Source organism: Sarcophilus harrisii, chromosome 2 (genome assembly GCF_902635505.1).
Source record: "Sarcophilus harrisii chromosome 2, mSarHar1.11, whole genome shotgun sequence".
Classification (NCBI taxonomy): Eukaryota; Metazoa; Chordata; class Mammalia; order Dasyuromorphia; family Dasyuridae; genus Sarcophilus; species Sarcophilus harrisii.
This window is the reverse complement of record NC_045427.1, coordinates 40,375,175-40,395,200: the sequence shown is the minus strand read 5'-3', so window position 1 is coordinate 40,395,200 and position 20,026 is coordinate 40,375,175. Positions and strand designations below refer to the sequence as shown.

The 20,026-nt window shown below is 41.3% G+C and overlaps 1 protein-coding gene across 1 annotated transcript; it reads left to right on the top strand.

Moving 5' to 3' along the window:
* The first annotated feature begins 3,021 nt into the window (after positions 1-3,021).
* On the top strand, positions 3,022-18,151 carry TMEM231 (transmembrane protein 231). The gene is made up of 7 exons (XM_031950002.1): positions 3,022-3,235; positions 5,620-5,789; positions 10,758-10,886; positions 11,247-11,390; positions 13,271-13,352; positions 15,559-15,664; positions 16,065-18,151. Exons 1-7 carry the CDS (start codon positions 3,097-3,099, stop codon positions 16,237-16,239), a joined length of 945 nt encoding a protein of 314 aa, XP_031805862.1. The 5' UTR covers positions 3,022-3,096; the 3' UTR covers positions 16,240-18,151.
* Positions 18,152-20,026: the final 1,875 nt, after the last annotated feature.

Genomic DNA, 20,026 nt, shown 5'->3' with positions numbered 1-20,026 from the left:
TCACCACCAAAGAGCTGGCAATCTTTTTCAGCACCCATCAGTCGCTTTGCTTAGGGTGCATGGAAAGACAACTAAAAACAAAGAGGATGGATTTTGATCCATATTTTATTTCTGATTCTCCTACCAAAGAGAATCTTAACACTAGAAATGAGAGAACAAAAATGACATACAAGAAATTGATATCCAAAACAAGTTCACCCTTAGATGCCCTTGAATGCAAGTTAACTATTCCAGATGAACTGTGTGCTTAGATATTAAACAAATTGGCAATTGTGATTGCTGAATTACTGTTAGTGATATATGAAAGATCATGGAAGACAGGAAAATCATATTAACAAGAACAGTAAAAATGGAAAATAACACCTGCCTCCTGGGGATTTTGTGAGTATCAAATGAAATGATATTAGTAAAAATATTAATCAAATGTTTCATACAATGAGTATCTCGTAATAGATTCTTTATAAATGTGTCTTCCCTTGGAATATTCACATGTATTCAAATTATTATTCTTTGAAGCTATAATTATATAAAATATAGTCATTGGCTCCAGCCCAGTGGAAATAAACAGAGAATTTGAAAAATTCCACTACTGCAAGGAGCTTCATTATTCACATAAATCAGGACTAGCTGTACTGATAACTGAGCCTTTCTACCCTTTGTTGGGCCTCCCTACTGACCTCCGCTGCTGGGTCCTAACTCTGCCCTCCTTCACACAAAACACCGAAGTCAGAATCTCTTCTAGGTCAGCACATATGCTCTCTATGTCCTATATGAATGCAGTAGCTATTTTTTTAGGGGTGAGGAAATATTCTTCAGGGGTCCCTCAATGGCAAAGAAAGAGAGAGAAATAGAATTATAGCACAGTTCATAGTTCGTGATTGAGAGTAGAAACTTTTAGAATGATGCAGTATCTTCCTGTTGTTTACCAATTAAAGAGGGGGCACAATTGGTACATTTGTCCATACCCCCAGTTCCATTTTTAAGTGTCCACTTCAATGATTTACACCAAAAAATCCCAACAAAATTTTGTGGTAAAATTGGATGATCTCTTTAATTAAAAAACAAACTCTCAGTTTCCAGGTACCAACCTTAGTTTGCATTCTTTCTCAGTTGAGAGCCAATTGAGCTCTTTTTATACCACTTCTCAATGGCTGGCTATGTACATGGACAATGAAAAGATTGAATGGTCATTTCCAAAAAGCCATTCAAACTCAACAATTTACACAAAATAGAACTTTCCTTAAAGCTAAAAGGAGTCTTTTCCTGGGGACTTTCCCTGAAGAAAATGAGTGATAGAGTTAGTAGTAATACAAAAGAACTAGGGCTGAACTCTAAGGGTTATCCAGATTTAACCTTTTTCTAGAAGAGTGAAACTGTTCTGTCTCTCTGTTCCCAAAAAATCCAGTCTCTTCAAGATTCTTTGAAGGTAAACTGAGCACTGAAAAGATTCCTTAGTAGATTATGGAAATGATTTAAGTTACCAGGGGCTGGAAGGCCCAACTGAGAACTTAAAACACAGTTTGGCAAAATTATCTTCATCAATAATAGCATTTATAAAGTGCTTTAAGGTCTGCAAAATACGTTACCAATAGTCTAGCATTTTTCCCTGTTCTATTATGATACCAATTTTATAGATAAGTAATAAATATGTTAAGTAACAAGGTTGCCCCACTACCAAGTTTTTGAGACAAGTCGATCCTGACTCTGGGTGATGCTTTATCCACTGTACCACCTTAGGTGGTTCAGAAGAAGCCAAACAGAATCCTTGCCTTCTTTGACTCTTAACCACAAATGGGCTAGTTAAAGTTTGGGGCATGTTTAACCTGGATATGTTAAGACTGAGGGTGGGAGAGGGAATATGTTAACTTAAGAGGGCTATCATGTGGAGCTGACATTATACTAGTTTAGCTTGGTCCCAGAGGTCAGAACCAAGAGCAATGTGCGAAAGTTGTAAATAATTAAATTTAGCTTTGGTGTCAGGAAAAATGTCTTTTTCTTGGATCTTCTTAGATTTCTTTGGTAACAGTATGGCATCTGAGTCATCATAATTGCTCTTGTCACATGCTATTTTCTTTTCCAATTATTCATTTACTTAGTGAATCCCCTGGTGGCCTTTTATGCAATTTATGCACTAATAATTTTTGAAAATTTTTGTGTCTTTCTTCTATTGACTTTGGGTCAATAAACAAGTTTTATTCTTTGGAGACTTACTACTTGAAGATTTGCAAACATAAAACTCATTTTTCTGGAGCAAATTTGTCCAAAAAAGGACGGGTTCTTAAGAAAATGAATCATTCTTAGTACCGTGAATTCATACTGAAAACAACATGGAGGGATTGTTTTCCAAGCAGATAATTCCACTTTTGAACCTCGGGTGTAAAACTTATGTCATACTTTGTGCTATTACAAATAGTCTGCTATGGACATTTTGCTGAAACTGCTTTTTCGTGTTGTTTGCTCCTTGCTGTGAGGGAATGAATTTTGCCTCCTGTGTGTCTCCAGTGAAGCCTTAGAACAGTGGCTGGCACGTAGTAGGCACTTAGTATTTATTGGCTCCTCACAGAGAATCGCATACTCAGTGATTTAAAGACAGAAAACCGCGCGTACGTGGGAAGGATGTTCGCGATACTTAGTTTCTAAAATACTTTATAAAGTCTTTGTTTGATGATACAGAGTTGGAAACATTCGTGAATTTCATTTCCTCTCAAAAGCTCTAGATGTTGCCTCACAGGGTGGGGGGTGGGGGACTGACAAAAACATAATCACTTTGCGGTTTATCCGGAAATAAAAACAAGGCGGTTCCATTCACACAGTGTCAAACAGGCGTCCCCAGCAAAGGACAACAAGCTATCTCAGGAAACCACAGGAGTCAGCAACAGCCGCTCGTCCCGCCCCCGTACCCGCCCCCTCTCACGCGCCATATGATTGGCTGAGGCAGACTCGGCCTGGCTATTGGTTCGTTTCCCAAGGTGGCGCGGTTCCCGTGGAGACCAAGGCTATGGCAACCGAGAGAAGCCAAATCCCGTCGGCGGCGGAGACTCGTGCAGCACAGGCCTCCAGCAGAGGCCGGTCCCTGGGAGCGCGGTGGCCGCGGCCATGGCCCTCTACCAGCTGTTCTCGCACCCGGCGGAGCGCAGCTACCGCGCGGGGCTCTGCTCCAAGGCCGCCCTGTTCCTGGTGCTGGTCACCGCTCTCACCTACATCCCACCGCTGCTCGTGGCCTTCCGGAGTCACGGTGAGCCCCGCCCTGCCGAGCCCTCCCCGGGGCGGCGGCCCCATCCCAGGCCCGCTCCTGCCCCAGGAGTGCCCCGCAGCCCTCCCCAGATCCCGGCCGGCCAGACGCTCCCATGTGGTGCCCCCTCCCCAGACCCAGGACTCTCAGACGCCCCCCATGTGGTCCCCCCAGACCCAGGACTCTCAGACGCCCCCATATGGTGCCCCCTCCCCAGACCCAGGACTCTCAGACGCCCCCCATGTGGGCCCCCCAGACCCAAGACTCTCAGACGCCCCCCATGTGGTCCCCCCAGACTCAGGACTTGGACGCCCCCCATGTGGTGGACCCAGGACTCTCAGACGCCCCCATGCAGATGCCCCTCCCCAGACCCAGGACTCGCAGACGCCCCCATGTGGGCCCCCAGACCCAGGACTCTCAGACGCCCCCATTGGGTGCCCCCTCCTCAGACCCAGGACTCTCAGGCGCCCCCATGTGGTCCCCCAGACCCAAGACTCTCAGACGCCCCCATGTGGGTCCCCCCAGACCCAGGACTTGGACGCCCCCATGTGGTCCGACCCAGGACTCTCAGACGCCCCCATGTGGTCCCCCAGAACCAGGACTCTCAGATGCCCCCATATGGTGCCCCCTCCCCAGACCCAGGACTCTCAGACGTCCCCCATGTGGTCCCCAGACCCAGGACTCTCAGACGCCCTCACGTGGTGCGCCCCAGACCCGAGGCCTCAGACGCCCCCCATGTGGTGCCCCCTCCCCAGACCCAGGACTCTCAGATGCCCCCATATGGTGCCCCCTCCCCAGACCCAGGACTCTCAGACGCCCCCTATGTGTTCCCCCCAGATCCCGGCCGGCCAGACGCCCCCATGTGGTGCCCCCTCCCCAGACCCAGGACTCGCAGACGCCCCCCATGCGGGCCCCCCAGACCCAGGACTCTCAGATGCCCCCCATGTGGTCCCCCCCAGACCCAGGACTTGGACGCCCCCCATGTGTGCCCCCCAGACCCCAGGCCTCTCAGACACCCCCCCCCATGTGGTGCCCCCTCCCCAGACCCAGGCTACCCAGACACCTTCCATCATGCTTTGGCCCTCCCAAATCCAGGCCTCCCAGACCCAAACCCAGGCCTTTCAGATGCCTCCCATGTGGTGGCCCCTCCAGACCCAGGTCGCCCAGACACCTACCCTCTTGTTCTAGCACTCCAAACCCCATCCACACTGCTCTCTCTATCCCATACTTCGGGGGATACATCAGTGCCCCCAGAACCCTAGCATGCATCCCTAGACCTTGTCCTCCTAACGTGACCACCCACAGACTTTTGGCTCTGCTCCAGCTGGATCCCTTTGCAAAATGACACATTTATTCTTTCCCTACCCAACCTCTTCTACTTCCCATTTCCCAGAATTTTTTATACCCATGCACACACTGTGTGTGTACACAGGATGTATATCAGTCAATAAATATTAAAGTCAAACATTTTAAAGTACCTACTATGTGCCAGGCACTGTGCTAAATTCTAGGAATATAAAAAGGGATAAAAGATAGCCCTTGTCCTCAGAGTTATGAACAAACATGCAAATATATGGTTATATCTTTATTTTGGACTAATTTTGACACGTGTGTATAGGTGTGCACTCACATACATGCACAAGCATCTATATCGCATGTATGTATACATATAAATATTCTTTCTAATGTAGATAAAGAATATTTACAATTATGGGTATTTTGTTGTAATTACATTTATGTATACTATATAACAATTGTAATTTAATATATTTTACATAATATATTTTATGTCATAGTATATATAACATCCATGTGTTACATACAATATATACATATATATAGAGAGAGCATATTTATAGTTTTATTTGTATATGTGTGTATATGGATATATGTGTAGTGTATGTACCAAGAGCACATTTACAATTAGAAAGTGAGAAAGAAAAAGCATATTAATACAGACAGACATATTATAGTCCAGACTTAGACTCCTTTACAGTCAAACAATAAACATTTATTAAAAGCCCACTATGTACCAGGTGCTCCCTCCATGCATGACCTCTTCCATTCATTTCTTTATCTCCATCCTTGAGATGCCTGTGCTAATTCTGAATTCCCAATGGATTTGGAAACTGCCCTTCTCATCTTCCAATTTTGGGTCCCCAAGCAAGGACCACTACCCTTACTCTTGGCTTTCCCTCATTGCCCATTTCTTCTCCCTGTTCCTGTTCTCAGTGGTGTCTCTTCACATCGCCCTGTGTCTTGTGCCTCTTTCTTTGGCCATGATAGCTTCCTTGGTCCCCTCTCTTTGCTTGTTGGTGTTAAAAGTAGGCCTTGGGCTAGGAACTTCCCTCTCCATGACTTGGTTATGACTTCTATATTCTGTCTAGGTTTTTGGTTGAAGCGCAGTACCTATGAAGAGCAGCCAACTGTCCGCTTCCAACATGAGGTGCTGCTTGTGGCTTTCTTGAGCTCCTTGTCTGGAGAATACCTAACCTGGAGCACATTTCCCACTTTTAATCAACTGCATGGAGATAATGTTCGGGTGTCAATGATGATGGTAGGTGGCATCTATACACTTTCTAAAGCAGAATTTGTTATTGACATTTTGTTTTGACATATTAATCATTTCCCAGTAAATAACCTCTCATAATAATACCTTCCCATGAAAAGAAAATCATTTAAGCAAACCATCTAATTTCATAATTGCCACAGACAAAAAAAAAATGTGATTTTTCCAGTCTTGTAGTTGACCATTTTTTGACAGAAAGGAAGAACATTTCAGCTCTCTCTTTTCCACAAATGTTTATTGGACTTGACCTGAATTCTTTTCATTTACTGAAATTACTTCATTTACTTAATGTATTCAGGTGACAGTCATTTAATCAACTCAAGCATTTACTAAGTATCTACTGTATGCCAGAAACTCTGCTAGGCACAGGGAATCATACATGAAATAATCCCAACTCTCATGGAGCTTATATTTTAGTGGGGATGACAATAAAGACATATATAAATATAAGGGCTTGACATAGGAAAGTCCTGAGTATTAGAAAACTCACTCTATTGAGACAGGTGAGAGAAAAAACAAAGTAGTTTGAGAGGTAGGGAGTGTGTGTAGTTAAGAAATTTAGGATGTAGAAAGTGGTATTTGTGTTGAGCATTGAAGGGTTAGGATTTTGTGAGATGGAACTGAGTTTAGAGTGTCTTTGAGCAACCACTGAATTGCTGGGAACATAAATATATACATAAGTATATGTAGAATTAGTATGAAAAGAATAAAGACATTTGTTAAATACGAAATATTTGGGAAAGGGTACTAGGAATTGAGGCAATTAAGAAAAGCTTCCTAGATAACCGGTATCTGGTGGTTTTGAGAATTAATGCTTTATCATCATCTTTAAGATAGTGTAATGCTCCAGATATTCATAATTTGTTTTATTATGTCTCTTAAAATTCTTAACTTTTTGTTCCCATATGTAAATTCTGTTTTATATTCTATTAAATTTGATTTTAGAGAGCATCTTGTTGCACTTTGATTTAGCTTTGGGATAGAGGTTGGACTATGGTTTCAATGGTTTAGAAAATTCCCTGGTAAGTATATACCAATTGTATGGTCAAGCCAAACACATCAACACATTGACCTATTCTGAAAATGTGTGTTTCATTCTGTACCTCTGGAGCTTGTCTCTGTCAAGATATGGATAGTATAACAGCTGACACTAATATAGTACTTTAAGGTTTTGCATTTGGTTCTCACACCAACTCTGTGAGATGGCGCTTTTATCCCTCTCTTGCAGATATGGAAACCTGGATCCAAGAACATTAAGTTCACATGCGTTTGAATCCTGATCCTCTAGATTTCAATAGTCTTCATTAGTTTCTTTGTTTATTCTCTAAGGTTTCCTAAGTAAACCAACCAGTTATCTGCAAATAATAATTTTTTGCCTCTAACCCTTCCCCCCCTTTTTTTGTCTAATGCTTAGTCACATAATTTATTTGTTCTGTCATATTGCTATAGTGTACATTTCTAGTACGTTGTCAAATCATAATGGAGACAGAGAGCATCCTTGTTAATTTAATCCTGATATTATTTGGGAATATTCTAGTCTTTCTACAGTACAGATAAATACTAGCCCTTGGTTTGAGATAAATACTGATGTGGCTCATAGTAGGTATCAGATGATGTGCTTTAGGAGAAGCACCAAATATTAGGCTTCAACCCTGTGAGGAATTCACAATGGCTATTCTCTTTGGCAAAAGGTAGATTTATTTAGGAGAAGAGGTTACAGACAAAAGATACAGTAGACATCAGGAATACTAAATATGAAATAGGTTTGGGAGACCATAGAAAGGGGTTTTATGGAAAGGTCAAGTTCCCTGATAGAACTTGATCTGAAGAAAAGAAACAGCCCATGAGGTTGAGGCATGCCCTTAGTTAGCAGGCTAAATCCTGAAAGAGACTTAGATCCTAAAAGAGTTAGTTAGCTATAAGGAGGAGGAGGATTGAGAAGCATAGTGGAGTTAGGAATAAGGGGAAAGGCATGGGGTAGGGGTAAGGGGAAAGACACTCTGAGGCATAGTGCTGTGGTGGACTGACCCAAAGAAGGGCATTGAAAATGTCAAGGGCTGTAGGTAGATTTATAGGCAAATTTTAGCCTCAGGGACTTAATGTAACTTGGATGTCTTACTAGATTACCTCTACAGAGGGTAGAACCACAGAACTGAATTTATAATCCATCAAAACCTTCCTGCCTGCTATAGGAAATAATTTTTGTCATACTTCAGTTTCTCTCTGCCCACCGTACTTACCATTCAGGATCTCATCAAATCCATATTCAGAAAAGACTATCCACTGCATATTTTTTGTGTGTATTTTTGATACAATATATATCTTTTGTTACTTATGTGATTAATTATATCATTTGTGTTCTTCATGTTAAACCTAGCCCTGAGTATCCCTAATATTATTCCAGCTTGATCATAACAAATAAATTTTTTATATACCACTATACAGAAATTTATGTGTATGTATGTATTTTTTATATTTTCATATCAATATTAATGATATTAGTACCCTCTCTCTTCTCTGGTTTATCTCTCTCTGGTTTAGGCATTGGAACCATACTTCCAAATAAAAGTAGTTTCGAAGAACAGTTTCTTTCTCTATTTTGGAGAACAATATATTTAACACAGACATTAATCATTCCTTAAATGTTTGATGGAACTCATTTATGAATAGATTTGGTTTCTACTGTTGGAAATTTTTCTTTTGGAAATTTATTTATTGCTTTCTTGACTTTTTTTTGAGATAACTATTTGTCTAGATTATCCCCTATTTTATTAAATATTTTCTATTTTGTAGATATTGAATTATTTCACTTAAATTTTCTCCTAGAATTTTTGTATCATGGTTTTGTTTTTTTTTTTTTCCAACAAAGAGGGTGTTATTGGAATATGGAACTGGTAGAACCTATAGACTAAAAAGGAATGAGTGATGAACAAAAGAATCCACTGGAGACTAGTGGTGATGAGGTCTTGGATCATTAGGTGAGAGTGGCAAAGAAAGCCAGAAGTCCTGATAAGATTCCTCCCTGAGGCCAACAGGGGAAGGGTGTACTGGGGATCAAGCTCAACCTTACATGCCCAACCCCTGTGGAGGTATTGGGTTACCTCCCCTTACTGTATTCAAAAGAAAGCCAATTTATGATGTCAAACCCCTGAAGTTAAATTTCCCTATAAATCTGCCAGTGCTCCACGCCTTCTTTGCTAAATCCCTTTTGGGTTAGCCCAGGACAGTGTTCTGCCTCATGGTGCCTTCTCAACCCTCCCCCATGCTTTATGCTGTATTATAGTTAACTCACTCTATTAGGCAGTCAACTCCTCTATGCAATTAGCCTGCCAGTTAATAACATACTTCCACCTCATGGAGTATTCCCTTTCTCCTGGTTGATTGTGAGTTCCACTAAGGAACTTGTTTTTTCCATTGTTAATTGTTAAAACTCCTTTCCTTGCCAACTACATGCTCTCCGAAATCAATTCCATATTTACCATGGAAATAAATTCCTTGTGTGTCTATTATATCTCTTCACTTTGTCTGCAACTGCAACCTCTTCTGGTAAATAAACTAACCTTTGTCAAAAAGAAGGGCCATTATGAATTCCTCACATGACCAACCCACACCATTTGGTACCTACATCAGCTTCCTCGTTTGGTGCCAATTGCTCTCCTGAGTCTCATCGTTTGGTGTTAGACCTCAGTCTCATCAGTGGGAGGCAGTGTGGGAAAGTGGAAAGAGCAGGGATTTGGAGTTGAAGGATCTGTGATGAGTGAGTGAGGAATAAATACAGGCAAAGATGAAGATGAGTAGAAAACATTTAGCTCTTTATGAAAAGAGATATAATGTAAAAATGAATTTTGACATTGCTGTTTCAAAACATACATAGAACTATAGAAGACCAAAGTTAATCTTAATCTACTTCTCACCTATAATTAATTTTGGTTTTATTAGTAGTTATTCATCTCCATATCGAATGAACCATTTGGTTTGGGAAAACAGATTTTATAGCTCTGAAAGATGGAGAGGGTGGGGCAGGATCTAGGAAGTAATAAGGAAGTGTTTTGAGATGCTGAAAGTATCCCAAAGATAAGTCTGGGAAACTTAAGTTTCCTATGGAGGTTGAAGTACTAACAATGAGTTGTAGCTTCTCATCATTCTCTGTATTCTGGGAATTTCCCAAAAGGTAAAAGGCAGATGAGTTGTAGCTTCTCATCATTCTCTGTATTCTGGGAATTTCCCAAAAGGTTATTGTGACTGTTTTAAAAAATGCTAAGTAGACAGTCTCGGAAACTGACTGACTTGATTATGCTTAATAAAGGAGTAAAGGGATCACTTTGATTTGAACCAATTGGAACTGAAGCTTTAGTCAATTTTCCATTCTCTGATGTGAAACTTTTTTTTTAAATAATAATATTAAATTAAAGAGACAGTGAACACCCCAGGTAAAGGTTTGAGTCCAGCTTAATGTTTGGTCATACATAGGAGGAGTTACATTTATACAACACACAGAAATAGCATGATTATCTTGATTTATTTGATGTTTATCTGCTAGTGATGTAAGCTGTGCTCTATACAAATCAAATCTCTGTCTGCAAAGGACTTGGGATATAACTTAAACACCTTTAAACATTCCCTTTTTTGGTAGCACTGACATCTCTCTGGAGGCCACTTCAGAAATCTATATTTCATTTTTATATATCAGTATATATCTCTTTTTAAAGATCTTTTGACCTTTGCTAGGTCTTGGTACCTAGAAGGTAGCATGTCAGTGGATTTCAGTGGATGGTGTGGCCAATAGATATTATCTATTTTTTTGTATTTCGATATAGGAAAAAATACAATTTGATTCTGTTTTCTTATGGGACACTGTGGGATAGAGATGGTGACTAGAGGAGCAAAAGTAGAATTTGGACATATTTGTGTACATATATTTGTGATTTCTCTTAAATGGATTGTAATGTCTTCCAGGCCAGAGAAGAAGACAAGAACCAAGACGGGAAAATGGACATGTTACATTTCAGATTAGAGCTTCCCCTGAAGCCTACTGAACATGTCCTGGGAGTCCAGCTTATTCTGACGTTTTCTTACCAGCTGACTGTAAGTGATTATCTTGTGATGCCTTTGCTTTGGGAGACAGGGAGGCAGGAGAGAAGGAAGGCCTTAGGGAACCCCATTTCTGTTGCATTTCCCACTTTATCCATAGAGCAGAGAAAAAGAATGTCTGTGGGACACAGGGTCCGAGGGAACAGGACACCTCTCTGGCTCCTTGTTCGAAGGTTCTAAGACTTGGGCTGCTCGGAGCCTATTTTCTGGCCTAGTGTGGGCTTTGATGGCTTGAACATGTCCCATTTGGTTCTATAGATCATCTGAGCTCAGAGTCCTGACCTCAGAGCATTCACTGGCCAAGGCCCTGAAGATTCGGCCTCAGTTGAGTTCTCTCGTAAATCATTCTTTCAGAGGATGTCAAGATTTGTGATGCAGAGCATGGCCTTTGTCCAGTCATCCTTCCCTGTCCCAGGTGCCCAACTGCATGTGAATGGAGACCTGAAGCTGCAACAGAAGCAGCCTTTGAAATATCGCGGGGTAGATACCAGATACAATGTAAGCTTTTTCTCTTTCTTTTTGAGTTCTGCTGCCTTTGTAGTTACTGTTTATAAATTGCTTTAAAGTGGCAGAAAATGCATGTTGCAAATATTGTCCTTTCAGTGACATGAAGCAGTCTAGAATTCTCCCCAACAATTGCTTTACACAATATGACTAGACAGGGCGGGGTGGGTGATGGAGTGGGACACCTATGCATTTATTAAAAAGCTATCAACAGGTAACCAGAATGAGATCTACCTTTTAGAAACCCAGATTTAACTGGGGAAGACAGTGCTTGGTGGATATTTTAAAAACTGGGAGCATTCCATGATAATGTTAAAGAGAAATTCCAGCCAGTGACAGTCAGGAGTCTGTCTAGGCACCTCAGGCCTGGCAGTGTGACCCTGGAGATGGAGAAATGAGGTTATTGTGGAGCACAACCAGAATAGGAGTAAAGAGCATAGAATCATTATTTTAAAAAGCTCACTTGGTACAGACTCTTATGTCAGCAGGTCACCTCCACCTTGAAATGACAGGGAAACAAGAGTACCCTTTGCCATTTGATGTTATATGCCTGTGGAAGGCAGTGTAGTGCTATGGGTAGAGCTCTGGCCTGGGAATCAAGAGACCAGCATTCTACTCTTATTCTGTTCTCGACTGGTTGTGTAACCCTGGACAAGGAAGGGATAGCTTCCATCTGGGCTCCAGGTGGTTTGGTTTGGTTTTAATTTTCATTTGTTTTTAATAGAATTGAATTTTCCAGTTTGAAAATACAACAAAGCAAATACCCCCAAGGGTATTCTAAGCAATAAACTCTCTTGGTTGCCTCAGTTTCCTTCCCTCTACCCTTTGTATATTCATGGGGGCTACAGAGTATTTGGCTATGAGATGTTATAGGTAGTGGGGGGGAGGGCTCAGCCTGGAAACAGGCTCCCCATCTCACCTGTTTCCAGGCTGAGCCCCCCCACAGGGAGAGAGAAACCTTGCAGAGCTGTTCCAGGCCCAGCTAGCAGCTCTGTGGACCACACATTCTTAATCTTTAAAATGATGTTCTTGCTCTCTCAAAAATTCTATGTTTAATTATTAGTGAGTTTTGATCTTTTCATTTTAAAAGTGATATGAAGAAATTGGGAATCATTCAGAGAAGATCCAGAAATATGATCAAGAATCTGGGAAATAAATTCATTAGGGAAAGTAAAGGGATTGATTTTGTTTAGAGAGACATTGCAGGAAGTGAGGCAGACCATCAGAAACTTTGAGCTTCTATCCTACCACATGGAGCTAGTTTGGACAAGTTGACCTCTCTGGGCCTCAGTTTCTCTATCTGCAAAAGGAGGGAATTGGACCCCTTGCAGCTAAAAATCTGTGACCCCATGAGAGGCAACAGCTAATCAATTTTTTTCTTGTCTCAGCAAAGGAGAGACTGAAAGGAAAGGGATCTAAATGGTAGTGAGAGTTCACTTCAACATAAGGAAAAACTTCTTGATGGTCAGTGTAATTCAGCTGTCCAACGGGCCATGAAAGAAGTTGGGGAATCTCCATCACTGGGAGCTTTCCAAAGGAGGGTGTGTGACCATGGATTTGGAAAGAGCATTTTGGTCATGTGATACCTAGTCCCTTCAGTTCAAGGGCTCCACGTTTCTTTCAAAATCAAAAACCCCTCAAAGCTGGGGAGTTTTGCTATCTAGATAGATTTTATTTTTAGCATGTGCAATAAGAAGGAAGAAGAAAAAAGTCCTCTGCCCACCACAAATGGCAAGCCCCGTACTTAGACATCATTGTTTCACATTGACGGGGTCACTCTCGATCACTCACAGCCTAAAGAGGGAGAAGGGAAAGGGGGAAAAGGTTGGGGATGAAGACTGGTGCCCACATTTACATCACCTGTTGTATCACAGGTGTCTGTGATCAATGGGACGAGCATTTTTGCAAGTGACTATAACTTGAAGAGTATTGCTGCTGCATACTATGAAAGGAATGGTGAGTTATGAGTCTCATTCCAGGGTTTTGGTAAGGGGTGGCACCCTTTAGAGAGGGTCCTTATAGCTCAAGAAGAAAAAGGCAGTGAGGATTCTGGGAGTGGCCACAGTGGGGCAGCTGGAGAGGGCCGCCCTAGAGGCTGCGAATGGGTCCTGGTTATCCTTTCCTTTCTTCCTATCTTGATCTCAAAGCTGTCACCACAGCTCCAAGATTCAAGGCTCGCTTGGGTTAATGATAATAATTCCCTGCATTTATTTGATTATTAACTGTAAGGGTTTTTATTCATTTACCAAAAACTTATTTGACACCTGCTATGTTTGAAGCACTGCATTACCTATAGATAATGACTGAAAATGAATAAGACATGTTCCCTGCTCAACAGAACTTTAATCTGTCAGTTAATTAGTATTTATTACTGTGCTGAGCTCTAGGGGTACAAAGAAAGGCAAAAAAAGCAAAAAACACTCCAGGTCCTGCCCTCAAGGAACTTAACATTGTAGTGGAGGCAACATGTAAATAACTCTGTGTGTGTGTATGTATACACACATTATATACACATAAAGAGTTATATTTATATCCATAGTTATATATCTATGTGGATACACATATATCTGTATGTGCATACATACTTACACATACACATATACACATATAGTGTAAACAGAAAGTGAAAGTTAATCTGAAAAGAAGATGGAATTTGAGCTGAGCCTTGAACAAAGCTAGGGAAATGGAGGCCCAGGTCAGGAGGGAAGAGCACTGCAGCAGGAGGATTGGCCTGTGCAAATGCTCATTATGGGGATTTGAAGGCTAGGATATAAAAAGCAGCAGCAGGTCAGTGGAGCTGAACTCTAGAGTACATGGAGAGGAGTGAAGGATGAAAAACAATGAGAAAGCCAGGAAAGGGTTGGCTTGTGAAGGACTGGAGGCAAAGGGTCCCATAAGGTTACCTTCCACAGCGCCATATGCAACTTGTAAGAGTTTGCCTTTCTTTGTATTCCCAGTAGTTTACACACATAGTAAGTGCTTAATAAATGCTACTTGACTTACTGACTGACAGGAGTGCAAAAGATGGATAGAGCATTTTAGGAGTTAATTACAAAAGGCTTCCAGAAGGAATTGGTGAGTTTTCTTTTGAAGAATGGATAAGATTTCCATAGGAAAAAGCAATGGGGGATGTGGCTATAAGCACAGGGAATAGCAGGCAGAAGGAAAGTTAGGGGCTGTAATTAGAGGGAGGTGAAAATCTAATTTGGCAGGGATAGTATATAGGAGGGAATTGTGTAATAGAGGCTGGAAGGGTTAGCTGCAGCCTGCTCACAAAGAGCTTTGGATCCTGGGGTATAGAATCTGACCTGTTAGGCAATGAGGAAGAATGGGAGGGTAGGGGTATGTGATATATGCTGAATTGTTTATGAGGAAGATTAACATGGTAGTGCCTTTCACATAGTAGGCACTTAATCAACTGTATTGAATGAAATTGTGAGAGAGATTGGGGGCTATTGAAGTAATCTAAGTCAGGTAATGAGATCCTGAACTAGGGTGATATCAACAGGAAGGGAAAAGAGGGGCTGACTATGAAATGTTTTATAAAGGTAGAATAAACAGGATTTGAGGGTTGCTTGGATCCAAGGGAAAGGGAGGAAATAGCAGATAAAGATGAAGGAGGGATCAGGCAAGCACAAGTAACTAGAATAGATTAAGAGTGCCATTAATAGAGGGAGTTAATTGAAGAGCTGAAAATTTGGAGCTGAAGAGTAGGAATAAAAAATTAAGTTTGGTTTTATAAGTACAGTTAACATGGAACATTATGAATGTTCCTGGAAATTTTATATAAAATAAAGGAAGGGACTAGGAGCTACTTTTTGTATTTCACAAATGGATAAAAGGAACATAAATACTCATTCAGGATCTTCTAACATTAATAGCACAAATAGAATAATGTAAAATTTCTCCACTATGGCAGGACGTCAAGATTTTTGATAGAGAGGATGGGATTGTGGGACCATTCCTTTTTGTTTAGCTCAGCATATGGAGCCTTACTGAAGGGCTAATGTTTTTTCCAGTGGTGTTTCAACTGTTACCATAGCTTCCAGACACAGCAAGCACCATACACAGACATGTAGCGAATCCTCTATGAGAACGGATTTGAGCTTTTGGTGGGGGAATATTCCATTTTAAGGGATGTCTTTTCTTGGTTTCATTGCAGTAACCACAATCTTGACTGATTCCAACCCGATTTGGCTGGTGGGAAGAGCTGCAGAAGCACCATTTATAATTAATGTTATCATTCGATATCCCATGGAGATCATTTCATATCCTTTGATGATTACCAGATAAGATAACAGAGGTTAACAGTGGCCTTGACTTACTATTTTGATAATAAGTGAAAGGAAAAAAATACCTAAGTTATGCTAAGTGGAGGCAGATGCTCAAAATGATGGAATCCCGTTGAGCTTCATGCTTTTACAGTCCCACTAAAATAATTTGGTTTCTACCAACTTTTCCTTAAGGGGGGGGAAACACCTCAATTTCCTTTCTCTCCCCTCCCCCCCCCCCCAGCAGCTTTTTCAGGCCAGAATCATCCATGTTTATATCTTGGCCTTCCCTGCCTTACCCCTTTTAATAAGGATATTTGAAACATTTTGGCTATTTCCTGTTGGAACAAAGCCTTAGGGTTCTGTTATTGATGCATGGTTCCTTAACAGTTGGTACCTATTATCCAGGTTTCTGGGAGACAATCAAGTTTGCCTGGATTCAGTATGTCAGTATTCTGCTAATCTTTGTTTGGATATTTGAAAGAATCAAGATCTTTGTGTTTCAGAATCAAGTGGTTACCACAGTCCCTATAATGACCCAAGAGGAAAATTATAAAGAGCACTTATCTTAAGAAGCAACTCCTCTAAAAATGACTGGGCCCAGCCACATAGACCTCACTGTGAGCTTCAGAAAACTGCATTATCACTCTTTGGAAGGAGAGACTGCCACCATTTTGTAGTAGTCACGAATATGAGGAAGAGCTGACAACAGACCATTTTGACATCTTGGAAAGTGTTCCATTTTTTGATGACTGAAGGTCACATATTACACATTTTTCCCTATTGAAAATCCTTTATCACTGTAGGGCTATCTCTTGATAGACATGCAAATTCTCGACATTCATTTTTTCATATACATTTGCCATTTAGATCTTTAACTAGAAGTAGATGCCTGTATGTAAGAGATTTGGGGACAGGAATGGTACTTATCTATCCTTGGTTCGATGAGCAGCTAAATGCCTTTTATCGGCTAGTCTGACCTCACTTTTATTCATGTCATCTTTTGCCCATTATTCTGTTTCTCACTGTAATTTGGGATTGAAGACAAAATACTTCATTGCCTTCTGTGACTAATCCATAAGGTGTTGCTGTAGAGACTAGTATTGTAATGGCTGCTTTTTTTCTTTCCAGCTGATACCTAACAGCTTGAACACTGATTTGACCACCACCCATCTTTGGCTTCCCATGAGAGGTTCTGATCTCAAATTAGTTTAATGAAACAGTTAAGTTTCTTTTCAGCACAAAGTACTGGGTACAAAGATAAGGTTCAACAAGGCCTTGCTTTCAAGGAACTTGATCTAATGGGAAAAGGACAAGTATTCCAATAACTATGATTCAAGGGAGAATATGGTAAGTGCCCAGGAGAAGCCCAGACAGAGTGCTGTGGGAATTTGCAGGGAGGCAGAGTCTGGAGAGTGTGAGATCTTGGATAGTTTTGAGAGCACAGGCATAGGGACAGAAGAGGGAAGAAGAAAAAAACCAGCAGCAGAGTGGGATGGAAGGAGCCCCAGATGGGAGTTAAACACCTAGACTCAGTTACTTCTACCGGTGCGATCTTAGGCAAATCACTTAATCTCTGTGTGCCTCATTTTACTCAGCTGTATAAGTGTTTGTGGGGGAAAAGGTTAGGCAGATGATCTCTAAGGTACCTTTCGGTTATAAATTCACGACCCTGTGCACTTCAGTGAAGGAGAAGCTTTGACCAAAATCAGGTGCTCTCTGGAACATAGATCCTGCTTCTCTATGAGATGGTAAAGACAGAAGAGTCATTGTTGTCAGCTCTAGTTCCCCGTTGCCCAAGGACAAGAGAAAAAATGAACCTTCCCTTCAACATGTTGGCATGGAAACAGACAAGGAGAGAGCCTGGCTTATTGGATTGCCTGCTGCCCATTCATCCTGAAAACAGACAAACACTTTAAAAAGGGTAAAGGAATTTACGGCACTGAAGAGACATCCACCGACCAAGTGAAGATGTCCTCCCCTCTCAATTACTGTCCCCACTGTTACCTGAAGCTCCTGTTTTGATGTACCAACTGTTCAACACTTGTCATTTTATTGGGAAGACTGATGGGTTCTCATTTCAGAAGCAGATCTTTTCAGGATTCTGACCTGGCCAAGATGGGAGTCTGAGAAAACAAAGCTGTTTCAATGTATTAAAGCACAGAAATGCCTGAACAACTTTATGAATGTTGGGACTAACATCTAGGAATGTAAAAATGCCAGAATAGACTTTTAAAAATGTAACCTAAAAATAACTTATGGGATTCTAACCAACTAAGAAAAAAGGTAGCAAGACATTGGGAGAGGGGAGAGAGGAGGGGACCCGTTTAAGTGATGAATTATGAACTTTGCTTAAAATTGTTAATTAGACTTAATGCAAAATTTGTATGGTTTATAAAGAACTATGTAAATACTCCTTGGTTTTGTATCTTTATGATTAAAATGTTCAAAATATATGTGTCAAGAATTGTGGAATGTTTTTTTTCCTCCAGTAAACCCTTTTCTGCAATCTTGCTTAAATTTTGTGTTAAGCTTCCTTTGTTAAGGCATTGCTCAGAGCCATGGAGTTTATTCATTGGCACTGTAGCAAAAGCAGTGAGGTACAACCAAACAAACGGGAGTTTTCAGCTAAATTCACTTGACGGCATGTTCTAGCCATAGCCTGGAAAATTACAACTTTGTTTTGGAAGCATTCGATTATTTAAAGGCAGGAACAACTCTGCTTCTGAAACACGGTAGATTTGAGTTGAGAGGGAAAAAAGTGAAATCGACTTTAAAGATTGTTTCCACAGGCAAAGCCAACATTTAAGGCAGTTGCTTGGTAATTTAAGAAAAATTAAATCACCCAATATGATTTTGTTTGAAATTACCTCCCAAATTTAGGGGCATCATGTTTGATCTAATTCACCTGAGTAATTGCCTTATTGTTAAGAAAGCATTTATTAAGCACTTTCTGGTTACAAAGTATTATATATGTATTATTCACAATAGCCTTTGTGAGATACGAAGTGTAAATATAAGCCTCCATCTTCAGGCTAAGGGAAGTGATTTACTCCTAGTCCTAGTAATTAGAGACTCCAGTGGCTGCATCTCTGGCTCTTGCACTAATTATATCATGCTGCTTTAAACTCCAGCTATGGAAGAGTAGCATTCTGAGAGGAAATGAGTTCTTAACCTAGTAATTAGAGACTCCAGTGGCTGCATCTCTGGCTCTTGCACTAATTATATCATGCTGCTTTAAACTCCAGCTATGGAAGAGTAGCATTCTGAGAGGAAATGAGTTCTTAAAAGAAATTTAAATCATCCATCTTATGGAGATAGTAGAGGCCTATCCTTAAACTCACAGGAAAAGGAGTTTCCTTTATTCAACCAAAACCAAGTTTGTAGCTGGCATCTTGTTTGCACTAAAGTTTGTGCTAAGAAACACAGTTCTTGGCACTCTTGGAGCATGCGCCAGAGTGGGAGGTGAATGAGCTGAGCTGAGGGTTCAGCAGTCCAAGAGCTGACCCTTCAGTGGGAGTCAATGACCAAATGCTAAGTAGCTCCCTCCCTTTCCTGCCATGATCGGTCTTATTCTTCCAGGAGATATCTTTTGGGGACCAATTATGTTAGGTTTGCTGTTTTGTCCTTTTTTTTCCCCTCGAGAAATGAGGGAATAGGCCTGGGATAGGGCAAGGAGGGTGGGCAGGGAATCAAAAACAAGATTTTTTTTTTTTCTGCTTGAGCTACTTGTTTAGTTTTGAAGGCTGGATCTGAATTTGGAAGGCAGCTCCTCTTCCAGGTCACTTTGGCTTAGAACTTTAGAGTGACTGCTTTTGAGTTTGTTTCATTCACAAGGGTCTTTTTGTACTCTTCAGCTGTCTTTATAACCTTTCCACAGCTCTCCCCTTCCCTTGCTTAGTCTGAGGTGTGGTGTTGGGGTGAGCGTGCTCCCCCATACACCCGGTTCTCTGAGAAAATAGTAATAGAGAAGGACACATTTCACACAGTAGGCACTCAGTAAATTTGCTGAATGAATGGACAAGTGCCTGGACCTGGGAGGTAATCGCCTCATGAACGTTATGTTAAACCTGGATCCAAATACTAGCTATGCCGTCATGTGCAAGTGAATTAAATGTTTCTGTGCCTCGATTTCCCTGTTTGTAAGATGCGGGGATTTGTCTCCATGGTTCACTGCAGCTCTAAAGTGTAGGCTCCCTTCCTCTGGGGGCATAGAATGTTAGACGCGGAATGGGACAACATCCACTAACTCTCCCATTTTACTGACAGGAGTGACTGACCTAAAGTGTCATACACAGCCCATGAATGGCAGCTTCAGGCCAGCGTCCAAATCCCTTGTTCTCAGCGGGCAGCTCTGCT